Raw genomic sequence first — 26,993 nt, 5'->3', positions numbered from 1 at the left:
AAAAAGAAAAAGAAAAGAAACAGAGTGTCAAAAAAAAGAATGATGAAAAAAAAAAAGAGTTTGATTGCAAAAAAAGGAGAGGTTAAAGATGCAATTGTTTCACAACAGCCCCTATATTTGCTATTTTGCAAAGAGGTGACATTACTAGCTAACACTCCTAACACCCAAAATTTGCCAAGTTGTGTTGAAACTCTTTTGCAGGAATTTAAAGACATGTTTCCAAAGGAGGTACCAAGTGGTTTACCACCTATAAGAGGAATTGAGCATCATATTGATCTCAATCCGGGAGCATCCTTGCCTAATAGGCCGGCTTACCGAAGCAATCCACAACAAACCCAAGAAATACAAAGGCAAGTGACTGAGTTGGTAAGTAAAGGATGGGTAAGAGAAAGTCTAAGTCCATGTGTTGTCCCAGTAATTTTAGTACCAAAAAAAGATGGTAGTTGGAGAATGTACACTGATTGTAGGGCTGTTAATAATATTACCATTAAGTATAGGCATCCTATTCCTAGGCTAGATGACTTACTTGATGAATTGTTTGGTACATGCATATTCTCTAAAATTGATTTGAAAAGTGGGTACCATCAAATTCGGATAAAGGAGGGGGGCGAGTGGAAAACGACTTTCAAAACAAAATATGGTTTGTATGAGTGGTTGGTTATGCCATTTGGACTAACTAATGCACCTAGCACTTTCATGAGACTAATGAACCATGTTTTGAGAGAATTTTTGGGTAAATTTGTTGTTGTGTATTTTGATGATATCCTAATATATAGCAAAAATTTAGAGGACCATTGCATTCACTTAAGGGCTGTTTTGCAGGTACTAAGACAAGAAAATCTATATGCAAATTTAGAAAAATGTGTCTTTTGCACCGATCATGTGATTTTTTTAGGTTTCATTGTAAGCTCTAAGGGAGTCCATGTTGATGAAAGCAAGGTGAAAGCAATTCAAGAATGGCCAACACCCAAAAATGTAAGTGAGGTAAGAAGTTTTCATGGCTTAGCTAGTTTCTATAGGAGGTTTGTAAAGGATTTTAGTACCTTGGCTGCACCTCTTAATGAAATTGTAAAAAAAAAGTTGGTTTTAAATGGGGTGAGAAACAAGAGCAAGCCTTTGCTGCCCTTAAAGAAAAACTCATCCAAGTACCTATTCTTGCATTACCTAATTTTTCTAAATCTTTTGAAATTGAGTGTGATGCTTCCAATGTTGGAATTGGTGCTGTTTTGATGCAAGAAGGTCATCCAATTGCTTATTTCAGTGACAAATTAAAAGGGGCTGCCCTGAATTACTCAACTTATGATAAGGAATTGTATGCCTTAGTGAGGGCATTGCAAACTTGGCAACATTACCTACTGTCCAAAGAATTTGTCATTCATAGTGACCATGAATCTTTGAAACATTTAAAAGGGCAAGGTAAGTTGAACAAGAGACATGCCAAATGGGTTGAATTTCTCGAACAATTTCCATATGTGATTAAGCACAAAAAAGGTAAGGCTAATGTGGTTGCGGATGCACTTTCAAGAAGGTATGTGTTACTTTCCACTCTTGAAACCAAAATTTTTGGTCTTGAGCATATCAAAGAATTGTATGAACGTGATCTTGATTTTTCTTCAAAATATTTAGCTTGTGAGCATGCTGCCCTCAATGGATATTTTAGGCACAATGGATATTTGTTTAAAGAAAAAAGACTTTGTGTGCCCAAAAGTTCCATAAGAGAATTACTTGTGAAGGAGGCGCATGAGGGAGCTTTAATTGGGCATTTTGGAGTTTCTAAAACTCTAGAATTATTACAAGAACATTTTTTTGGCCCCATATGAAAACTGATGTGCAAACATTTTGTGACCGATGCATTGTTTGTAAAAGGGCTAAATCAAAAGTTATGCCCCACTGTCTTTACACTCCCTTACCTATTCCTGAATTTCCTTGGATTGATATTTCAATGGACTTTGTTTTGGGGCTTCCTAGAACAAAGAATGGGAAAGATTCTATTTTTGTGGTTGTTGACAGGTTTTCAAAGATGGCACACTTCATACCATGTAAGAAAGTGGACGATGCTTGCCATGTTGCTGATCTTTTCTTTAAAGAAGTGGTACGCATTCATGGGCTACCAAGGAGCATTGTTTCGGATAGGGACTCAAAATTCCTAAGTCATTTTTGGCGAACATTGTGGGGTAAGATTGGCACAAAGTTACTGTTTTCAACCACTTGTCATCCCCAAACGGATGGACAAACCGAGGTAGTGAATAGGACCCTTTCTACTCTTCTTCGGTCTGTTCTTAAAAAGAATTTAAAATTGTGGGAAGAATGTTTACCACATCTGGAGTTTGCTTATAATCGGGTTGTCCATAGTACTACCAATCAGTCACCCTTTGAGATTGTTTATGGTTTTAATCCTTTAACACCACTTGATTTATTACCATTACCTAACAATTCTCTTTTGAAGCATAAGGATGGGAAGTCTAAAGTTGAATTTGTGAAAAAGTTACATGAGCAAGTAAAATTGCAGATTAAAAAAATGAATGAAAGTTATGCTAAAAGTGCAAATAAAGGGAGAAAGAAACTGGTTTTTGAACCCGGCGATTGAGTTTGGGTACACCTGAGGAAGGAAAGATTTCCGTTACAAAAGAAGTCTAAACTTCAACCAAGAGGGGAAGGACCTTATCAAGTGCTTACTAGGATAAATAATAATGCCTACAAGATAAAACTTCCAGGTGAGTATGGTGTTAGTGCTACCTTTAATGTTGTTGACTTGACACCTTTTGATGTAGGTGATGATTTAAATTCGAGGTCGAATTCTCTTCAAGAGGGAGGGAATGATGAGGAAATTACCCAACAAGACCTTAATGAAGCAATCCAAGGTTTGGGAGGTCCAATGACAAGGGAGCGAGCTAAGAAGGCTAAGGAAGGTTTAACTAACTTAATAACCAACTTGATGGGAGCAGAAGAACAAACGGACGAAATAGAGCCAAGAATTATCAATTTGATCACGTCAAGTGAAGATGGCATTGGGACAGGGCATGCTGCCCAAATTTGAAGTTTTCTTAATTTTTTATTTCATGTTGTAATAAAAGTGTGAGGTCCAAATTATCTAAATTAGACCAAAACACTTAGAATATTTTTAGTTTATTTTGCTTGCCAATTATAAGCTTTTAAAGTTTTAATTAGGCATTTGGTGTGTTTATTTTCTTGCAAATAAAGAGCTGAGCAAGGGAGAGGAAAACAGCTGAGCATGAGTGAAATTACACAAGAAAACAGCTAGTTCACTCTTAATGTGTGATCATACCTTCCTTAATTGGCCACCAAGTGAATATTGGCTGGTCAATGATAATTATTAGCAATAATGAGCGAGATTTGGCTCAGTTTTTTAGCTTTTGTAATTCTCCTATTTAAGGGGACGAAAATCAATGAATAAAGGAGACTATTTTGCAGAATTTTACACTTTGTGTGAATTGAGAGTATTGTCTCTTTTTGGTTCTAGATTGGACCAAACTTTTGATCTTATCAAGAAACCAAGTTTCTTGTGGTGATCCTCATTTTGGCTTATCATCATTTCTAATCAATAGAAAGAGTGTGGCGCCCCATTTCTGACCTTTTCCACCCATTCTTCACGTTATTTCTATGTTTCATTCTGTCATAACTATATTTTTATAAGTAATTTTCGTACTCCAGTTTACCCTTTCCAAAAACAAGCTTAAACTTCATCAAATATTGTGAAAATGGTTAATTTGTATTTAGTTAGCCATCAACCTCTAAGTTAAGGTCTTAAGTCTTAACTTTTTTAAGATGCAACAAGAACATGGTCAGGGGCAACACAACACGAAACCATTGCAATACGAAAAAAATTTAGCTTAATTTCTCACTAATTACACATATAGCTAAGTCATTTTCTACTACCTCTGATTCAGGAAAATATAGAGAACAAAAAGCATACGAAATCGAATGAAATCTCACGAAATCAGTATGCTGAAAACGAAATCTATCTAATGAACGAAAAATGAATTGAAAACTTACAGAGGAGAAGCAGAGAGAAGAGAAGCAACGAGAGAATGTAAGAAGCGTCTTCTTCTTTTCTTTTCTTTTTTTTTTTTGACACAAGAAGAAGCGTTTTCTGAATTTGTGCTTGTTGTGGGCTTTTTCAAGTAATGTGGGCTTTTTTTGCTACACGTGGCCCATTTATTCTATACAAATCCCTCTAAATTGCTCGGAATCCCCGTTTTATTTGAAGTGTATCTTTCATTAGTGTAAAATTCTACGAAAGATAATTTCGATTAGTGTATTTTATCTTTGTGAGTAATTCGAGGGGAAAAAAAGTAATCACCCAAATTTAAATTCAGATATTTCAAGTTGAGTTACAAAAACTCGAGAGTACCTTTACATCTAACTGAATATTCCAATCAATTAAATGCAATTTAAGTTGAACTCAATTGATCTAAATTATAATAGTAATATTTTATTAATACTAATATTATAAATTCAACCGATTGTTAGTTGGTTCAGTGATGATTGACGCTGAACTTGGTAGGGAGGACCGCGGTTCGAACCCCCACAATTGCGATCGGGTGGAGACTTGAACCATTTGATGTCAGAATTGACCCCCGAACCAAATTCAACTGATAGTGAAAAACAAAAAAATATATTATAAATTCAGGTTAGAGTGATATTTATGGTGCGAAATAAAACTTATAATAATATAATAAAATTTAATGATGTTGTATAACAATGATCGATTACTTTCGAAACATATAAAATACTATATAAATATCAAACTAAACTCGGGTTCTTGCAAATGATTCGTCCTTTGATAAAATTCATTAACCACTTTAACCCAATGACTTGATTAAAACGTTGGTTATTTTGATGCGTGCGAGTATTTTATGATTTTGATATTCAATTAATGCATGTTTATATATTTGATTAATTTTTTTGGAAAGATTTAACTCAATATCAAATTCAATTAAAAAAATATGTGGTTTGGGTCTTCCCGAACGATTTATCCTAGGGGAAGGAAGCTTATTTACTACATGAGCACAATGTTTTGGTTTAAATTTTAGGGTGAGGGGATGATGCTCCAATCTAGGGAACGAAAAAAAACCTCAGACTTAGAGCACTGACAAATGTAATTACGTTTACTTTCTTCTAAAATTACTAGCGAGACTCGAACTCGGGATCTCCTAGATCCAAGACATGCCTTTTTACCACTAAACCAACCTTTGAAATTACTTTAAAGTAAAATTTCAACTACTAGGATACTTGACAAAAAATTGCATAATCTAATCATTTATAAATAGATTCAATAAATATATTCAATATTGAAAGAGAAGTTTTGAAATTTAATAAGAAGTTTTCTCTCCCGACCCCCCTCATTTCTTTTCTACCCCCCAAAAATCTCATTTTGCCCCTTGTGGTATGAATTTTTTTTGCCAACAAACTTCGGTTTATATAAACCGAAGTTTTTAAATATGGAAAAAAAATTCGGTTTATATAAACCGAAATAACATATACCCCCCAAAAAGAAGGAAAATTTATGTGAAAATTCGTGTAGAGCTACCTGTGGTAAATTTATCATATATCTCTGAATATAGGTCGTATGCTAATGATTTTTAATCCAGTGTAAAGAAGACAAAATTTACTACAATATTGACACCGGAATTATTAAATTTCATTAAGTATAGTATGAGAAAATCTACCTACAAGTTTGAGAAAAGTTTCTGCAAAATGTTGTAGAGATACCTGTGGTAAATTTATCATAGCTCTCTGAATATAAGTCATATGCTAATAAGTGTAAAGAAGACAACATTTACTACAAGATTGACACCGGAATTGTTAAATTTCATTAAGTATAGTATGAGAAAATCTACCTACAAGTTTGAGAAAAGTTTATGCTCTGTTTCTGTACCAGTACCCATTATTTCGTCAAACTGAACCAATTGGATAGTTAACCCTAAAAAAAAAAAATATATTTGTATTCTTGACACCCTAAGCTTTCCAACGAGTGGTCATTTACTCAAATCGGACATCGTTTAGTATTTCAAATAAATTGTGGAAGTTGATGGTCTCATGCAGAATTTATGCGGGAAAGCTGGAAAAAAATTTGGAACACAATATTTTGGTTTATATAAACCGAAATTTTTTAGCATGACAAAAAAATTCGGTTCGTATAAACCGAAGTACCCCCAAGGGCAAAAACGGAAAATCAGGGGTTAGAAAAGAAATGAGGGGGGTCGGGAGAGAAACCATCATTTAATAAAGTTGAGTTAAAGTGCAATGTAAATGGTAAGTTCTTAGTGAGCTTCCCAGCTCTAAATTTTTATCCACTACACATTACCCCTTTCCCCTAATTTTTTTTCATAAAAAAAAAGTAAATCACTGTATCATATTAATCTTCTATTCCGTAAGACATTTTTAAATAGGTCTCTGACATTATGAATATTTTAAATTTGTCTCTGATTCTATAAAATTGTCAAATTTGCTCTCTATATTTAACCACTTACTAACAATTAAGCGATCATATTTTACAACTTAATATCAATTTAGTCATTGAGTTTACCCATTTATTCTCTCAATATAGTCCTTGATATATTTTTTGAAGGACTAATATTTTATAAAGTTAGAGATCTATTTAAAAAATAATTATAAAGTCGGGGACCGATTTGGTGGTTGGTTTATTAAAAAAAGGATTCACTTTTATCACCCTACCGGTTATTCACGCGTCTTACGCCTTTCCCTTTTTACCTTTCTGCTACTTAAGTAGCGGACGTTATAAAAAGGAGAATTTCTAAAAAAATGTCGTCGTCCGCTACTTATCGGATGTTATAAAGATATAATGTTTTGTAGGGCGCACGCCAGAATGAGTAGGGTGGCAAAATGAGATCTATTAAATTTGGATGGACCCAAATGGGCCTATAGCTTGGATAAGCCCGCACAAAGTATACGAAACCTGAAAAACAAGAATTGGGAGACGCTGATACATACAGATTCTTCAACAAGACAATTCTTCCCTCAGTCTCTCACTTCGCTTCAGATCGCCGCTCTCCTCCTCCATTCCAATCTCTCGCACGCAGACTCAGGTTTCGTTTCATTTACTCTGATTTGCTTCTAATTATGACCGATTTATGTTTCGTTTCGTTCTACTTATGATTTGCTCTAAGTGCATGTTTGGTTCTTTGGTGATAAAAATTGATCTTGAATTAATTGATTTTGTGAAATTGATTTTACTTAAGTGAGTTGATGTGTTGAACAATAAATTTAAGTCTAAAAATCTAGTTTAGATTCAAAAGCAATAAATTCTAGCTTCAAGTTAGAATCAATTTTGGAGGCAAAATCACTCTACTCGAGAGCAACCAAACATGTCAAAATAAATTTTACACCTTCAGAATCAATTTTGGCTGCTTTAAACGTGGAACCAAACATCAGCTTAAATATTAGTTTTGGTTTTGTATATGATATAATATTGGTTAATTCTCATTGATGTGAATACAATTGGACTCGGTAGTTGGCAGTAAGACACTGACCAGCGAGTAGCAAATGACTGAACTTTGGATGGATTAGTAGTAGAATTGTTAAGGGAAAGTTTTGATTTTAGTGCATCTTGTTACTTTTGTAGCCATCTAATGTTTAGTGAAAATTTTGCTTTTTTTTTTTTTTTTTTTTTTTTATGAAATCTGTTTTATGGAAAGTGTTTATTTTTCTTTCAGATTATATTTCTGAAAGCATTTGAAATGGTTGATAGCAATACTTCCTCTGGGTCACCTGAAGAGACTCAAAATCCCATCCCAGATGGGAATGCACCTGCTGAAAGTGATCTTGCATTGGATAATCTAGCGCAAAAAGTTCAAGAATCTCTATCTCTTGACCAAAGACATAAATTTTGGGAAACCCAACCTGTTGGGCAGTTCAAGGATATAGGGAACCCCGCTTTGCCAGAAGGTCCTATCGAATCTCCAACCCCTTTATCCGAGGTCAAACAGGAACCATACAATCTTCCTAACCTCTATGAATGGGTTACTTGTGACATTCATGACGAGAAGATGTGCGATGAGATATACACCCTTCTTGCTAATAATTATGTTGAGGATGATGAGAACATGTTTAGGTTTAACTATTCCAAGGAATTTCTGCGCTGGGCTCTTCAACCTCCTGGCTACTTCACGGCTTGGCATATTGGTGTCCGTGTTAAAACTTCCAAGAAGATGGTTGCCTTTATAACAGGTGTCCCTGCCCGTATCCGAGTTCGTGATGAGGTTGTTAATATGGCGGAAATTAACTTTCTGTGTGTTCACAAGAAGCTTCGAACAAAGAGGCTTGCTCCTGTTATGATCAAAGAAGTGACCAGGAGGGTGCACTTGGAGAATATATGGCAGGCTGCGTACACTGCCGGAGTGGTTCTTCCTACACCAGTGGCAACTTGCCAATACTGGCACAGATCTTTGAATCCCAAGAAGCTAATTGATGTTGGTTTCTCTCGGCTTGGTGCACGGATGACAATGAGTAGAACTATCAAGCTTTACAAGCTACCGGAATCAACAGTCACACCAGGGTTTAGAAAGATGGAAATCCACGATGTTCCTGCAGTTACAAGGCTAATTAGGAATTATTTGAGTCAATTTATTGTTGCGCCTGATTTCGATGAAAATGATGTGGAGCATTGGCTTCTTCCGAGGGACAATGTTGTTAATAGTTATCTAGTTGAAAGTCCTGAAACTCATGAGGTCACTGACTTTTGTAGTTTTTACACACTTCCTTCATCTATCCTTGGCAACGCAAATTATTCAACTTTGAAAGCAGCATACTCATTTTACAACGTTTCAACAACTACCCCTTTGCTTCAGCTGATGAATGATGCTCTGATTGTAGCAAAACAGAAGGATTACGATGTTTTCAACGCTTTGGATGTCATGCAAAATGAAAGCTTCTTGAAGGAATTGAAGTTTGGACCAGGTGATGGTAAACTTCATTATTATCTTTACAATTACAGAGTAAAGCAGGCATTGAAGTCGTCTGAGCTTGGGCTTGTGCTTCTATAGTCCAAAAATTTATGGTATGGATGAATTTGAAATCATAATGATTATGCTGATAGACTTTGTACGGTTGCATATCATCATGTGGCAACCCATTTTTAGACCTTAAATTTTGCTTAACTTTTCGAACAAACAAATTTTGAAAAAGTCCTCAGAGGCAATTCTGGAGGGTCAATGATGCATAAGTGGTAGAACTTGAAGATTCCAATTCATGATTGCTATTTTTGTTCATGCTGATAACAGTGTTTGTCTATTCTAATTTTGGTGTTTGCCCTTTTATTTGGTTGAGAAGTGTATCTGTGTATGTCTTCTACCATTCTTTGTTTATTGCAAAACATGTGATCACATGATCCCCAACTTCAATAAGAATGGTTATTTTACTGCATGATCCTGGATGTTTATTTTACTGCATGATCCTGGATGGTTATTTTACTGCATGATCCTGGACTGTGATTAGATAATCCTTCATTTCTTTGGTGGAAATCCTAAGATTATATAATTAAGAAATTGCTGAAATTTATTAAGGATTATATAATAATCTGTTATAGTCAATTATGTTGCATCCACTTTTGGTCCAATGTTCATACAAATTTGGTAGTCTCCTACGGTTTGACAATAGGGAAGCTTCTTGTTCCATCCCTTATGCTCTAAAAAAATCACAAGTTAAACTTTTATGTGATATTGCCCCTTCCCAATGTTTACTTTCAGGCAGTTGGGAGAGGCTATTTTCATACCTTTTTTTACAATCCCTCCATACCTCACTATTTTCATGTACTCAACATGCTTGGACCTACCACAGTGAAGAACATTTTTAGTGAACCACTAGTCACAACTCAAACAATTACATCAGACTTAAAAACAAGAAGAATTTCTGGCGGTTTGGAATCGGCAAAATTTTTATAACGAATACGGATTTTCAAAATTTACTCTTGGATGGAAAGTTTATATCATTTAGATCATCCATAAATTTTTTATTTTTTATTTTAAAATTATTTGATATGTTATTGGGACCCATTAAGATTAATGGTATTTAATAAAAATTCATAAACCGTTAATTTTGATATGTCTCAATAACATATCAAATGATTTTCAATTTTTTAAAAAATATTTATGGGTGATCTATACGATGTAAACTTTCAATCCAACGATGAGTTTTGTAAAATTCGTATTCCGACAGAGTACATTCTATCCATGTCCCAATTACATCTAAAAGATAAAAAAATTAGACAAAGGACAGCGAGGTGCTCACAACTTGTCTCTTGAAGGATAAAAAATTTAGATCAAGTTGATCATCAATCAAGTTGAACACATAAGCATCATCAGACAAAGGACAGTTGGTTCTTCTAGAATCAATACATCAATTTCCGACATCCATTTATCCTTCCAAATCCTCACATTCCTACCATTTCCAATCTTCCACAACCTCCCTTTGGGGGTGTTTGTTTCAAGGTTGTTAATTTTACTCCCAGGAATCATATTCCCAGGAAATAATAATGGGAACTTTATTCCCAATTATTTTAAAAAAAACATGTTTGGTTCATATTAACTACATTCCTAGGAATTACTGATAAAAGTGGGTAAAAGAGAAGTTATTGGAAGTTATTTAAAATGTATTCCCATTTTCATGGGAACTTTTATTTCTCACCCATTTCATTGGGAATAAAATCATGGGAATAAGAGAAGTTATTGGAAGTTATTTTATTCCAAGAAAACTTCATATCCAGGAATAATTTCATGTCAACCTTGTAACAAACATTGGTATATTTATTCCAACCCATATATTCCCAGGAATATTAGTCCTAACCTTGAAACAAACACCCCCTTTGTCAATCAACGTGGTTTGGGGTCTTTTTTAGTTCTTGTTCTTTAGTCTTGTACTTTGAGGATTCTTTTATATAATAAAATTTGCAGTTTTAGATTAAAAGAAATTATTTTTTTCGCTAGTTTTTGTTTAAATATTTGAAAAAAAGGAACATGTTAAACAAAATATAGTAGTTTTGGTGATTAAAATTGAAAACATAAAATGAAAACATGAAAACATATTTTCAAATCAAATAGTAGATTTTTTAAAACACTCCCTTTAATGATATGTGTGTTGCCGAAACCGAATGGTACAAAAATAAAAGGGAGGAGGCATGGTCACTTATTTACCATGTAGACATTGTGTGCGGGGGGGGGGGGGGGGAGCAACACTTGGTGGGATAAATTAAAGATGTAAAAAAGTGACATGACATTGCAACTGAAAACTTCTCATCCCACCTACCCACTTTCTCACCCACCCTCTGAAAATTCCATTTTTGCCCTTGGTCAAAAAATTCGGAACACGTTTTCCGAATTTTTTTTTCCTTCAAAAACAACTTCGGAATGTGTTTTCCGAATTTTTTACAAATTTGAAATAAAAAAATTCGGAAAACGCGTTCCGAATTTTTTGACCAATAACAAAAATGAAATTTCTAGGGGGTGGGTGAGAAACTGGGTAGTGGGATGAGAAATTTTCATTGCAACTTGCAAGCAGTTGGGCCAAACAAACCCTAAATTTGCTAGCGATGGTCCAATCTCATCATCGCTATATATATCTTAGATTCAAGATGTTTTCTCTCCCGACCCCCGCCTTTCTTTTATACCCTAAAAATCTCATTTTGCCCCTTGTAGTTTTAAAAAAATTGGCCAACTTATTTCGGTTTATACAAACCAAAATTTTTAAACATGGAAAAAAAATTTGGTTTATATAAACTGAAATAACATAAATGTTAAGAAAAGAAGAAAGATTTATGTGAAAATTCGTGTAGAGCTACCTGTGGTAAATTTAGCATATCTCTCTAAATATAAGTCGTATGCTAATGATTTTTAATCTAGTGTAAAGAAGACAAAATTTACTACAGGATTGACACCGGAATTGTTAAATTTCATTAAGTATAGTATGAGAAAATCTACCTACAAGTTTGAGAAAAGTTTGAAAAGTTTATGCTCTGTTTCTATACCAGTACTCATTATTAGGTAAAACTGAACCAATTGGATAGTTAACCCTCAAAACAAAAACTATATTTGTAATCTTGACACCCTAAGCTTTCTAACGAGTGGTCGTTTACTCAAATCGGACATTGTTTAGTATTTTAAATAAATTGTGGAAGTTGAGGGTCTGATGCTGAATTTATGCAGGAAATCTGGAAAAAAAATTTGGAACACAAAATTTCGGATTTTATTAACTGGATTTTTTGAGCATGACAAAAAAAATTCGGTTCGTACAAACCAAAGTACCCCCAAGGACAAAAACGGAGATTCAGGGGTAGAAAAGAAAGGCGGGAGGTCGGGAGAGAAAACATCTAGATTCAAACCCTAAACCGCCTCCTCAACATATTTGTCCTTCTTCTTCTTCTTCTTCTTCTTCTTCTTCTTCTTCTTCTTCTTCTTCTTCTTCTTCTTCTTCTTCTTCTTCTTCTTCTTCTTCTTCTTCTTCTTCTTCTTCTTCTTCTTCTTCTTCTTCTTCTTCTTCTTCTTCTTCTTCTTCTTCTTCTTCTTCTTCTTCTTCTTCTTCTTCTTCTTCTTCTTCTTCTTCTTCTTCTTCTTCTTCTTCTTCTTCTTCTTCTTCTTCTTCTTCTTCTTCTTCTTCTTCTTCTTCTTCTTCTTCTTCTTCTTCTTCTTCTTCTTCTTCTTCTTCTTCTTCTTCTTCTTCTTCTTCCATCGATCATGAATTATTTCAGTAGGCTACCTCCAGACATCTCTTATATCTTATATTATAACCTTGTACTAGTCTCGCACCCGTGCGATGCACGGGTGTTATGCGGTATTTTATATTATAATGTTGAAAAATCATTCGTATAAATTGAAACAATAAGTATTATGAAAATTATAATAATAACATCAACAACAACAAAATAATAATAATAATAATAATAATAATAACAATAATAATAATAATAATAATAATAATAATAATAATAATAATAATAATAATAATAATAATAATAATAATAAAAGTGATGTAAATATAAGATAGATATTTAAGATGTATTTATACATTTTGAAAAGATTACAATAGATCCTATTGCATCTACCAAAATAAGTTGGTAATCCATAAATTGTCATGTCACTATGAAAACGGTTTGTGGTCATACTCATACACTGTGCATTTGATTCTTAATTGGACACTATAATTCAATATATAGTATAAAAGATTAATTAGTGCGTATAATTTAGTAAAACTATTATTATTAGTTGAGTGAGTGTATAATGAAAAGTCATAGGTATATATAAATGTAGGCATATGAAAAAGTGTATAGAGATGACAATGATGTAAGTAGAAGTGATGTGACATTATTGAGTGATTTAATTGGATATAAGTGGCTGACGTGGATTAGGGTTAGATTAGTGGTTGCACAACTATCTAGGAATTATATATATAGATAGATATAGATAGATGTTTATACATTTAAAAAACTTATTTTTACATCACATTTGAAGTTACTTTGGTATTTTCTTCATTAACATTGATTAGCAATATCTTTAACTCATTCTTCAAAATAACTATGGAAATGACAACATATAATTGACCATGAAAAACAATCGATGTTGAAACATAAGTTTTTATTTATATTATAAATCTCATTGGAGGATTCTGAGTTGGATAAACTACTTCATTATCTCTTACAAAAAAACTACTGTATTATCGAAATTGACATTTATATTAATTTGAAACTGATTGCAGCAAAGATAAACTAACTTAACTCATATTCAAATATCGAATATGATAAAAATCATACAGGGCATAACAACCATTAGTAAATTTTATTTTATCTTTTTTTATTTTACTAACATTAGAAAGTAGTCCTGACAATCGACCAACTCCTTATATTTACAAAGATTGGACAAAAGATTATTAGCAAAAACATTAACTTTTTTGAAAAAAAAACAATAAAATACACAAAATAATAAAATGAACAAAAAAAATTAAAATGAATAATAACCCAAAACAATAATAATAATAATAATAATAATAATAATAATAATAATAATAATAATAATAATTAGATTTAGTACCCCACATTAAATGGATGTACGTGGATGATGTGGCTAAATGAAAAGTTTTCATTGGTTTGTGGATTAACTTATTCTTCAAAATAACTATGGAAATGACAACATATAATTGACCATGAAAAACAATCGATGTTGAAACATAAGTTTTTATTTATATTATAAATCTCATTGGAAGATTCTGAGTTGGATAAACTACTTCATTATCTCTTACAAAAAAACTACTGTATTATCGAAATTGACATTTATATTAATTTGAAACTGATTGCAGCAAAGATAAACTAACTTAACTCATATTCAAATATCGAATATGATAAAAATCATACACGGCATAACAACCATTAGTAAATTTTATTTTATCTTTTTTTATTTTACTAACATTAGAAAGTAGTCCTGACAATCGACCAACTCCTTATATTTACAAAGATTGGACAAAAGATTATTAGCAAAAACATTAACTTTTTTGAAAAAAAAACAATAAAATACACAAAATAATAAAATGAACAAAAAAAATTAAAATGAATAATAAGCCAAAACAATAATAATAATAATAATAATAATAATAATAATAATAATAATAATAATAATAATAATAATAATAATAATTAGATTTAGTACCCCACATTAAATGGATGTACGTGGATGATGTGGTTAAATGAAAAGTTTTCATTGGTTTGTGGATTAGGGTTTAGATAGGCAATTCCACAACTATCTAGGATTTATATATATAGATACATAAGCAAACCCTAAACCTAATTTGTTTTCCCTTCAGTTTTATCTTGCAATTTTTATTAAAAAATAATACAATTTTATTAAAAACTTATTTTTATTAAAAAATAATACAATAAAAAATATTCCCGAATTTTTGAACACGATTTCTACGTTTGGACTCCCAAATCACAAGTTGAGACTCAAAGTTGGAGTTCTTGTTATGCTATTAAGGAATTTGAATAAAAAATTAGGATTATCTAATGAATTTGAAGATTGAGAAAACGTGTTCTTGTTCTTGAAGGAAAAATTATTTTATGATGTAATATTGGTGATCAGGTTTTTATACCTAAATTTTCTCTAACAACATCTGACATAAGAATTCATTTTAAATTTCAACGGAGACAATTTCCTTTAATGATTTCTTTTGCGATGACTATTAATAAGAGTTAGGGACAATCTTTAAAGATATATCTTCCGTCGTCAGTGTTTTCATATGGTCAGCTGTATGTTGTGATTTCAAGAGTTACTTCTAGAGAAGGATTAAAAATATTGATCATCGACGATGACGGCGAAGATACGACTAAGACTTCGAATGTGGTCTATAAGGAAGTCTTCCGTAATATACCTTCTTTTGTATGAATATTTAACCAAAATTATTGTTAAATTATCGTTTAATATTACTCAAAAAATTTCATATATCTTATATTATTACAATTATTATATCGTAATTTATAATTTAGACCCGTATGTTCTGGTTATTCTTACACACATCATTTCATGCCTCTGACGGCGAAACCCTACTCTCTTTATCCTCAGTCTCTTACGAATTCCGCCACCTGATCTGCAAAAATAACAACCAGGATATGGCTAAACATTTGCACCTCCAGGTGGCCCTTCCTTGCTGCATGCTCCGATGATTCTCTATAATAACATCTCCAAGTTCCCTGGTGGCGGCTATCGTTCCTTCTTCTCCGACCCATTCCCCTTCATTCACTATCATAATTATCCTCCTCCTCCTCCTCCTCACAATACAGTTCTCTGCTATGGCTATGCAGTTGATATATTTTTCCAGGGAGAACGAAAACCTTTTAATTCATTTTTTCAAATTCAAAACATACCCATAAAAAGTTATTAATTTTGGTGGGATACATATTATGAATTAAGTAAGCATGGCAATGGTAATGTGAATTTTCTTACGGTAAAGAAAGATAGGTGTGTGGAATACTTGGAAGAAAAATTGAGGTTGAGTTGTGTGGTCATCGAACCAAACAGAAAGCGTGCAGGGAGCTTGTTTCGTACTAGTTGTAAACCTGTTGTTTCATTTACAACTGACAAAAGATACGTTATAGCGGTGTACGAGACAGTGATGCCAGGACTGTCGGAGATGGTGAAGTTTCAGGTGAAGTTGACGTGTGACAATGATGGACATGTTTGGAAAACGTGTGTTGACAGAGGATGCTGCCATCCTTCTCCTCAATGCTATTGAAAATGGGGAGAGAAAGAACAAATAAATTTCAAGTTTTTTCACCTTGGCTGGATTGTTTAGGTTTTTTTTTTTTTTTTTTTTTTTTTTTTTTTTTTTATATTTTATATATTTCTTAATTAGTTGTGGACCTATATTTAATTAACTCCTTTATTTTGTTTACATTTAGTTATGCTCAAATGTGTTGGTGACTTGTGTGACAAGGGAATGGTTTGTAACATGTTTTTGCTTGTATATTTTTAGGACCTTGTGTTCAGTGTGCAATTTTCTTTTAGTTTCTCATAGGCTCCTTTGATGGGACGGTAATTCTATTAGAGTTGTCTTGCACACTAAATTGAGAGTACCTCTTTTATTGAGAAATTGAACTTTTATTCACTATATATATTATGTAAGTTTAGTCCTTTTTGTTGGACTCAATTTTGGTCGGTATTGCAAAATATTTGAAGTATGCTGCAAGAGTCTAATTTTTTAGTTAAATCTAACTCCCTTAAAAAAAAAATATTATATTTAGAGTGAAGACTCATTTTGATCCCTCAAAAAACATTTTTTTTGACGAGTCCATTTAATTCGTGATAAAAATAAAACCTAAATTAGTATATGACATTTTCATACCGAGGACAAATTAGTCTATGTATGATAGAGGGACTAATTTAAGTTTTATTTTTGTTAGGAACTGAATCATCCTGTCATTAATTTGTGAGAGACTAAAATGGGTCTTCAGTTCACTCTTATTATATTTATGGAAGAAGATAAAAAAAATATGAAAGTCAAAGTACAAGTAAATAAAGACTCGTTTGAATAAGAAAATAGTAGTAGACGACAAGAGATCCGCCGCCCACTAGAAAACTTTTTCCCTCTGCCTTCTCTCCAAACCTAGATCCGCCGCCCCTTCCCCCCATAGTCAACCTTGTAGTCAAGATGTAGATTTCGTCTCTGGTGGTGCGATGAGCGGCGTGGACCTCCGTACCACCGTGTTCATAATTGGCGCCACGGTCTGTTTGCTTTGGGTCGGGTGTGCTCTGTTTCGTGCACTTTTTTGTTTTGCCCATAGGCAGCAAACATGCATTTATGCTGCAACTATACTTCATAATCATAAACCCCCAACATACAGAATGAAACAGAAGATCAAAGACAATTGTCAGGATAAAATCTGAGTAAAAACAAGTCAACGTAATCTGAAAACCTTTTTGAACTGAACCAGTTCATAAAACATTTTTGAACCAAACCAAAGAAAGCTCTACATTTGTGATTGTGTGTTTATATCGTAATCATACAGTACCAAACACTTACATATTATCATTCATCAACATGCAAGAAAATATGTAGTAAAAAATAGGTTTATAATTGTTTGTTTAAGATAAATAATAGATCATCAAGTTAGACATAACTAGAGAAAACACATCTACAACTACCTGGTATTTGAAATGGCTAATAGAATCAAGTCAATAATAGACCATGTTAGCACATAATATTACATGCGCACGCACACTAAGACACCATATTTTACAAACAAACAACTAGCACAATGCATAGCGACAAGTACATAAATGGAAAACAAGCGATAATCTTCTAGAACAGCAATGCATTGGCTCCCAATTCATCTCAACATGTTTTTCCAATTTAATAACAACTTACATATTACTTGCTACTTACTACCAATAACATGTGTGAGTGTGCCTAACACCATGTCATTTGTAGTTGTGCCTATACTAGCATTTCCCGTCTGCAACTACATTGTGACCAAATTTGAGATCATATCAGCCACACTTGTCTATGACCGCAACTGAAATCATATTAGCTGCATTTGACCGCAATTATCTGCAATATCAAGGATTGCAACAAGACCATGATTTGAAACCTTAGTTGTATGGACCATCGAAATATAAACATAGTAAAATTCATAATCTCGCAAACCGTTGTTTTGGTGATAATGTACATAAGTTATAATATACTACATACATCCTAGGAATACGCATAAACCAGGTTTTGACTAGAGCAATCTCCAAACTTCACATTGCCAGATTCAAGTTTCAGAAACCGAATAATGCAACCCTAAGCTTTTAATAAGGATAGACAGTTGTTCATCAATCATGTGAACTGTCGTCGAATGTATGTGTCTTCATGCACAAATACCGGATCATGACTAGTTTGAGCTGGAATCTGTGGTTGTCCCATGGCTATGGTCCCTTGGTTTGGATATGAGGATTCATCAAAAGGGTTGCTAGCTTTCTTTCCCTCCATCAAGGTAACATAATAGACAATTCCAAATGCAACACTTGCAAGAGATAAAATTGCACCACCAGCAAACACTCCGGGTTTCACAACATAGCAATAGTAGGTGCCTAAGTATACATTCTCTTCGCCACGCTGATCGTTCAATGCAGCACCAGTTAGCAACAGGAGAAATGCAATTACATATGTGAACCTGTTTGAACAGAGATTATAATCACACAGAACAACAAGATATATTAGGAGTATAATTACAATCCTAGTCTGACTTTGATATTATACAATCACAGAGAACAACAAGATATATTAGGAGTATAATTACAATCCTAGTCTGACTTTGATATTATGCGCAACACCTAGCCCGAGTTTTCAAATCAAACACACAATTGCTTAACTAAGGTGTTTATCGAAATAGGGCTTAAGACCAATTTAGATTAGATTCTAGCTTATAGCATCTTTTCAATTCATGCAAGTTCATGGCTCTTCACCTATGGAAAAGTCCTTGTAAGCATACTTGTGCCTGTGGAGAAGTTGAATGAGTGAGCTTCTGAACAAATTCAGATGCGAAAACTAATATTAATACTTCTTTTTCCTTAAGTGCATTGTCAAAAGTTTCTGTGTGTAAACCGCATCAATATAGATTTTTAATAAATTGACTACTAGTTGCAGCAACCAAAACCATATTTTACATATAATCAAAGAATAAAAGCTATCATTATCATTTGTTCATAAAAGAAAAAAGCTATCATCGTTACCTTGAATATCCATCAATAAGTTAGTATGCTTCACTAGATAATTTGATTGACTCTACCGGCATAGTTAAACAGCACTATAACAAACAAAAAGTACAAAGTGAAAATTACCAGGATAAAACAAAGCAGACCAGTGCCACAGACCAATTGGCATCAGGGATTCGCAAACTTTTTCTGCAACAAATGCACCCAGTTGAAATATTTATGACAATTTGAGATATCATAAGAGACATTGCCGCAGTGAATCCAAGAGGTAGAGCTGGACTTCGAGGATATTTGCACTGATTTGGTGAGATAAACTGAATCTGATTACCCTGAAAAAGTTACATAGTAATAGTATTAATTTATGTTTATTATATCTGTTAAATTTTAGAGGCCTATACTCAACCACAAAAGCTAGCTTAAGAGTTGAGGTTTGCACTACACTTATAAAGGCTATCTTTACCATATCTCTAGCCAATGTGGGACTTCTAACAATATCGTTTTCCATTCATCGTGAATTTTGACACAGCAGACCTTAAAATGTTATACCACAAAATAAACTAAACAAAGACTACATGGTACTAAGCCTTCAAGATATTGTTTTAACTAATACCAGAAATTGGAACAATATATTACCTCCAAAAGATTGATGTAAAAACCATTTCAACTAATGTCATATCTCTATATAATGCTTAAGTTAGTACTAATAGCATAAGCATTTATCGTATAAGTGCTTATGAATAAGTTATTTCTATAATAAAAGATAAAATAACATCAAACTGTTATCTTATAAGCTACAGTATAAGCTATTTTCAAAAAATATCCCCGTGAGTGAACCTATGGAAATAAGCTCAAAACAGCTCATGCTCGTCCAAACAATCTCACAAATGTATATGTCAATAGATTAACTCAAATAAGTTAATCCAAACAGGCTTCAACTTCTTGCTCTAGTATCAAACCCTATCTATTCCAAAATTGGGAAAAGTAAAAGGACATTCAACAAATTACTCAAAAAAATAAAGATAATATTCAACAAGTAACTTATATAAAAAAAAAAAAAATAAATAAATAAACAAGTAAAAGGGAAAGCTTAATGAACAACACATAGAATGTACCATACACGATAGGTAAAACAAACTATTCAAGATAAACAGTGAAATCAACCACAAGAAAAAGTAGGGGATCAATGTAATTTCTCAATTTGAAAGCAAAAAGAAGGAACATATATAACAAATGCCTAAAGAAAAAAATGAAAAAATTGAAAATTTAAGAGTACCCCCTTTTACTTTGTAGCAACCACAACTACTAGTGCTAATATTCAGTGATGAATAAACCCCAAAAATTAAGATAAAAATTGAAACTTTACTTTGTCGGTTTTCGGGGAAACCCAGGTATAAAAAACATAAAAATAATAATAATAAAAAAGACATAAACCTTAATCCTTGTCGCTTCAGCAGCAAAGCTAGTTGCAGCTGATAAGAGACCCAAGAAGGCCACAACGCAGCACACTATCATAACTTTTCTCTCCATTTTCTCTTCTTTTTCTATCTTTCTGTCGTTTGTAAGTGTCTCTTTCAGTGACTATGTTGTTGTGATTCTGTGGAGAATAAAAGTTGGTGAACGGTGGCAAAGGAATGTTGATTATGTAGCAAAAATAATCTTAAATACTCCCTCCGGTCCTTTTTATAAGGAACATTTTGAAAAAATCACACAAACTAAGGAAACACATTTAACATAGTTATTTTCATTTAATACTCTTATAAATTTAAATTTATTTCATGTTTATCCTTATTTAATTACTTTTTATTCAACTAACTTACTTATTTTTAAATTTTCTTTCATAATAAATAAGGGCATAAGTGAAATTGAACATTTAGAACATTTGAAAATTGGTTAAAGTTTCTTATAAAAATGACCAAATTTTTTTCCGAAAGTGTTCCTTATAATAAGGACCGGAGGGAGTATTAAGTACTCCAATTAGTAATTAATTAAGGAGTAAATAATTATATGTAAATAATAAATGTTTTTTTTATTACTGTAGTTCTTTTCTTCCTCAAAAGGCACCTACTTTTTTTTTATTCTTAAAGAGTTTAATTAACGATGAACACTCCGGCTGTGGATATGTATCGATGTATGATTTAAGTGGATGATTGTGATTGATCCGCAAAAAATATTTAATAAAAAAAAATAATAAATATTTTTTACAAATCAATCAGAATAATCCACCGCAACAAATATACTATTCCATGTTCTATAATATGTGTACCGAAAATATTATGTCCATATAACGGATGGATCTGTAATTTTACACACGGCAAAATATCTTTTATTTGTGGAGTGAGGTGGAAAAAAAATGAAATTTTAGATTTTAGTGGATGTTTACGCGTACAAATTTTTTTTTTGAAAGGTAAGAAAATATTCATGAAACAAACAAATCCCACCTCAAGTATAAGTAGTATTAAAGGATTATTGTCAAAAAAAAAAAAATAGTACTAAAGGATGAAATGTAAAGATATATTTCCTCTTAACCTAAATATAAGAGGATATCTACTTTTTAAATTATTAAAAATCTAATGTATTTGGTCTATATTATACGATATATATTTGATTCTCAATGTATCTAAAAAATATATATTTTTTCTTATATTTAGAACCGGAGGGAATACTTCAATTCATATGTACAACAAGAACCCCACAATAAGTCCAATTCATACACAATTTTGTTTCGATAATGCATTTGCTTTAAATCCTTTTTTAAAAGGGTGGTCATATGTCATGTAAAAAAAAATTTGACAATTTGTTCACAAATTTTATTTTAATTGACTAAAATATTGAAATTGTTAGGTTGGATGTTATTATAGATGTTCGAATTTCAGTCTCTTCATTTAGTGTGTGTAAATTTTTAATAGTTTATCATTTCATCTATCAATAAATAAAAAAAAGGCTTAATTACTTAATTGGTCCCTTAAAGACATCTATGGTTTCAAATTGGTCCCTTAAAGAAAAAAAGGGCCAAATTGGTCCCTTAAAGACCTTGCCGTTAAACATTTTAGTCTCTTCCGTTAACTTTTAACCCCAAAAGTATAAGGTGGACCAACACTTCAGGTGCTCCACCATAGACTTCAATAATTTTTTAATATTAACCATTGGATTTCCTTATCAAAAGAAAAACCATTGGATCTTGAATATCTATTATATCTAATAATGTACTACCAACACCTTGTTTTATTTTCCTTTCTTCATCTCCTTCCTTCCGTCTTCTTCATAAACTTCATCAACACAAATCCAGATTTTGAAACACTTAAAAACAAAAAAAAAAAAACTCAAAAACAAATTCACAGGCAGAGAAATTGAAAGAGTAAAAAGAAAGGAAACTGAGAACAAAAACCAGTAACCATAAACACCTCCATTTTCACCTATTCACTCACAATCATCTTCCACTTTCAACAATCACAACAACCATCTTCCACATCCATCACAAATCAAACGAAAAAACATAAACAATAAGAGAAACAGAGACAAAAAAAATAAAATCAGAATGGATTTGTGGCAAAGTTGTGCATATGTTTATATTGATTTTAGTTTGGTTTTGAGTTGGATTTGTGGCAAAGAATAAGAAATCAGAATGGATCTAAGCTTTTTATTTTGAAATTGTTTTGTTTTTATTTTTTTATTTTGCAGGTTTTAGGGTTTGATTTATGGTTAGAAAGTGGTTTGAGTGAATTTGGGGTTTTTTTGGGTGTTTTTAGGGATTTCTGTTTCTAATTTGAGGATTTGGTTTCTTTTTTGGGGTTTGTTTGATGAAGTTGATGATGAAGATGAAGAACAAGAGAGAGAAGTTATAATCTTTTTTATTTTAAATTTTAACTTTAAGTTTTTATTTTAAAATTAAATGATTTACCTAGTAAGCAGCCATGTAAGCACCCATGTGAGCAGCCACGTAAGCATCCAGTTCGCCACATGTAAAAATTAACAGTTTCTGGACGGAAAGGACCAAAATGTTTAACGGCAAGGTCTTTAAGGGACCAATTTGGCCCTTTTTTTCTTTAAGGGACCAATTTGAAACCATAAATGTCTTTAAGGGACCAATTAAGTAATTAAGCCTAAAAAAAAATATAATGGAAAATTGGTCGAAGAAAGTTGATATAAATACATCAACTTTCTTTGACCAATTTTCCTTTATATTTTGGGACGGATGTAGTACTAGTTTAATTTGTTTTGTCTTTTAGTTTTGAATTCCGAGATGATTTCAAAACCTCTAAAATTTGTTGACCAATTGTGTTGAGCGTGAATACACGACTAAAGAGATTCACATTGAATAAGAGATAATACTAATATATCACCAACTTATAAATATATTGTTAGATTACCTTGTCCAATATAAAACTCTTAATAAGTTGTTTGTTCTGTCAAAAAATAAATTGTTTGTTAGATTTTTTCTTTTTTTGGTAAATCAAGTGTGTCCTTCATTTAAGGGATTGACCTCCCCAAAATAATTTTTCATAAGCACCGACCAACTAATATGGTAATCACTATTGATTAGGTATATTCAAACTAATCACTAATGATTGACCACCAACAATGATTTTCACTCTATCAAGTAACATCTCCTTATGATTAAACAACATGTTAATTTTTTTAATTTTTTTTTGTTTTCAAATAGTCCAACAACTAGCCAATTACACCACCTTTAAACATGATTAGACTGCATTTCCAGATAAATAAGAACTACGAAAATGAGTATCATGTGATTCACCATCATTCGATAACGCACTAGAAACACCTGACCAATTTTCAGCACTGCTCGCCAAAGATTACTAAAAACATCACAATCAAAGAATAAATGATTGAAGGTTTCACCTGAACAGGATAAAAGATCCAAATATAACAAAACAAACTATGACAAGCTAATTAGTCTTTTGTCGATTATACAATATTAAGCAATCACCAAGCAAAGAAATTATTACAAACTAGCTTCGTTGGCATCAATGTCTCCATCTAAGTGTCATGACTGAAGAAATTATAAGCTTCTTCCATTGAGTAACCTCCTTCATGATCAAGATTAATTCCACCTCCATTTATCTGGAACATCAACCTGCAAAAAAGAAATTTTCAACATAACACAACACTTCACAATCAATCAACTCCCTCTCCCAAGCAAACATGTGTCTATGTCATCTCCAACCATCCCAAATCCGCACTCCAACCCAACCTACACATCTCAATTATTGAAACATCTTTATCTAAAGAGAGCTAAAAAGGTCTATTAAATTAATCTAATATCGTGACTCTCCATTTTGACTGCTTATCTTTCCAAAAACAATGTATTTTTCTTGTTAACAATCTTTCTCCTTATATTGTTCTCAATCTATTGTCCTACATTCAACCCAACCAACATCATCTTTGATATCATTCAAATCCCTCCACTATCATGTCGCTTTTACTCATCCATCACATCATATTTAGCCATCAGAACTTTAAACTACAATCACTGTTAATCCTCTAAAAGCATCATTATCCATTGCACTCAGGGAGAGGATCATCCATTGCAAAGTGGATCCAGTGAAATCCTGGCCGGCCACAAGTTTTTTTTTGTTGCAACTTGACCATGGTGCAAAAAAAGGGATGGAAGGCCAAGATCTAAACATTATTCCCTCCGGTGATAATGACATCGGAGATGATCCATTCCCATTGCACCCATATTGGTTCTCTAAGTGGGTCACATTCAATTTTTTTATATTATTTTATATTTCCCAATTATTTAAACAGTTCAACCACATTTCTTAAAGAAAAATGCTAAATAGTGTCAACAAATTCATTTAAGCAACGGTCATATGCAGACACACAGTTCTATCTAATGCACGACAATTGTAAATGAATTATCCATATATATGCTTCTAACAAAAATTGATTGGGAACCGTGAAGGAACTCCAAAGTTCATGCGATAATAATGCTCTAACAACATTCAACATCATTTCTGTAATAAAAATAAATTAAACTTCATCATCCGACAAACACCCAAACCACTCTATTCGTGACCAAGATAGGCCTTATTCTAGTTAACCTAATGAATTTTCTTAACTTTCTCACTTCCACCCAAAAGAAAGCATTTAAATTTAAATAAAGACTCAATAGTAGAAATTATACCTGTAAGACCCTTGAAGAAGAAAAAAAAAAGCTGATAAATGATTCTTATTTTTATATATTTAAAAAATGCCTACACTGATGCATTTCAATAATATGATTGGTCTAAAATTGCTACATATAATATACATAATAATTTTAATAATATAATTGGTGTAAAATAGACTATTTCTCCAACCAAAAAAAAGTGTAAAATAACTTGAAAGTGTAAGAAAGTTACAGGAATATTAGAAAGAAAGAAAAAAAGAAAGAAAAAAAGAAAGAAAAAAAAGTTACATGAAAATATAAAAATTAAAGAAGTGCTAGTGTCACATCATTTAACACACTCTTATAACACATTCCAATAGCAATCATCCACGTCATTTACTTTTTTTATACAATAGTAACTTGCTACTGGTTTCATATTGAACCATTATTGTTTTATTGTTTTATATTATTATTTGAATAAAAAAAAAAACTTTCATCTTCTTGTTCATTTTTGCTCTTCCTGTTCATTTCAACCTTCCACCGCCGTCTCTTTCATTTCAATAATTCCACTACAGAACCTGTAAAGAACAATCATTATTTCTACAGTCAATTTTTTTTTATTTTTTTTACTTTCAAGTTCTTTCGGTCTCAATTGCTTTGTATTTGAACCCCATTAAACACCCTTTATTTGCATATGAATTTTGGTAAAACTTGAATATTTCCTTTCAATTTCATGGACTGTAAATGGGTTCTTTAGATTCAACGATGATGGCTAAATTTTTTTAGAAAATGCCAATAACAAATATTTCCATAAACCTCTCCACCACATCCCTTTTCAAGATTCAATATTCCGAACAAAACAAGGACAACAAGAAATTCAGAGAGTGGAAGAGAATAAGGCTTTAAAATAGAAGAAGAGCGGCTAAACCCCTCGCCGGTATCGTCGTCAAATTCCGTTCAACACCGATTCAAGTACACCGTGTTTTACCTCCACTCACTCGTAACCCCTGCACCACCGGTTTACTGTTGTTCTCACTGAATGGGTCCGGTTTGTTGGATAAAGTTGAGAAGTCGATGGAAACATTGTTCTCTTTAGCAGCACCTGAAAATTCTTGATTTGGAAAATGGAGTGGAGAGTGGAAACAATGATAAACTTATGTTGGTGATAAAAAAAAAAAAGAAATAAAGAAACTTGTTTAGCCGGTTAACAGATAAAGGGTTAAACAAAATAGATGACATGGACCAATAAAAAGAGTGAGTGTGTCAATAGGAGTGTGTTAAATAATGTGACCATAGCATTGCTCTAAAAATTAATACAAGCATGAAAAGACAAAGGGAGCTTCTATGGTGCATTCCAGTTTTGGAATGTATGGGTGCATTCCTAAATTTTAACCAATAGAATTCAATTTAATTGCCACATCAACTAAGGTCCATGGTGAGTCTCTTTTTCCTTAATAAACTTTTGTTTATTGCATATGAGTCCTCCATCAAATGAAAAATACAAATCAAAAACATTTTTAATTTCAATTTAAAATCATAAATCATTTACACTTTTTATTTATCATTTTTAACATTATTATTTGAACATATTAAAATTGAAAGTGAAAAACCCTAAATCCCAACTTCCCACCTGTTCTTCATCCAATTTGTTCATCCTTCTTCGTCCTCCTCCA

At 32.4% G+C, this 26,993-nt stretch overlaps 2 protein-coding genes across 2 annotated transcripts; one reads left to right on the top strand and one right to left on the bottom strand.

Moving 5' to 3' along the window:
• The first annotated feature begins 6,915 nt into the window (after positions 1–6,915).
• Positions 6,916–9,405, top strand: LOC123916429 (glycylpeptide N-tetradecanoyltransferase 1-like). The gene is made up of 2 exons (XM_045967885.1): positions 6,916–7,070; positions 7,698–9,405. The coding sequence occupies exon 2, from the start codon at positions 7,722–7,724 to the stop codon at positions 9,024–9,026; it is 1,305 nt and encodes a 434-aa protein (XP_045823841.1). The 5' UTR covers positions 6,916–7,070; positions 7,698–7,721; the 3' UTR covers positions 9,027–9,405.
• An 8,405-nt stretch (positions 9,406–17,810) lies between these two features.
• LOC123917763 lies at positions 17,811–20,843 on the bottom strand. The gene is made up of 3 exons (XM_045969583.1): positions 20,643–20,843; positions 19,338–19,540; positions 17,811–18,670 (listed from the first exon to the last, which is right to left on the bottom strand). The coding sequence occupies exons 1-3, from the start codon at positions 20,736–20,738 to the stop codon at positions 18,334–18,336; spliced, it is 636 nt and encodes a 211-aa protein (XP_045825539.1). The 5' UTR covers positions 20,739–20,843; the 3' UTR covers positions 17,811–18,333.
• Positions 20,844–26,993: the final 6,150 nt, after the last annotated feature.

This window comes from Trifolium pratense, linkage group LG3, assembly GCF_020283565.1.
Source record: "Trifolium pratense cultivar HEN17-A07 linkage group LG3, ARS_RC_1.1, whole genome shotgun sequence".
NCBI classification, from domain to species: domain Eukaryota; kingdom Viridiplantae; phylum Streptophyta; class Magnoliopsida; order Fabales; family Fabaceae; genus Trifolium; species Trifolium pratense.
The sequence above is the reverse complement of the archived record's forward strand: the minus strand, read 5'-3'. Positions and strand labels throughout refer to the sequence as shown.

What these genes read in the sequence shown, in the direction of transcription:
- LOC123916429 (XM_045967885.1), top strand. Translation starts at nt 7,722, where the DNA reads ATGGTTGATAGCAATACTTCCTCTGGGTCACCTGAAGAGACTCAAAAT.
- LOC123917763 (XM_045969583.1), bottom strand. Translation starts at nt 20,738, where the DNA reads ATGGAGAGAAAAGTTATGATAGTGTGCTGCGTTGTGGCCTTCTTGGGT. An exon ending in CTGAAGCGACAAGGATTAAG is followed by an intron (nt 19,541 to 20,642) that starts GTTTATGTCTTT and finishes TAACTTTTTCAG; the next exon opens with GGTAATCAGATTCAGTTTAT. An exon ending in GTCTGCTTTGTTTTATCCTG is followed by an intron (nt 18,671 to 19,337) that starts GTAATTTTCACT and finishes CTGTTCAAACAG; the next exon opens with GTTCACATATGTAATTGCAT.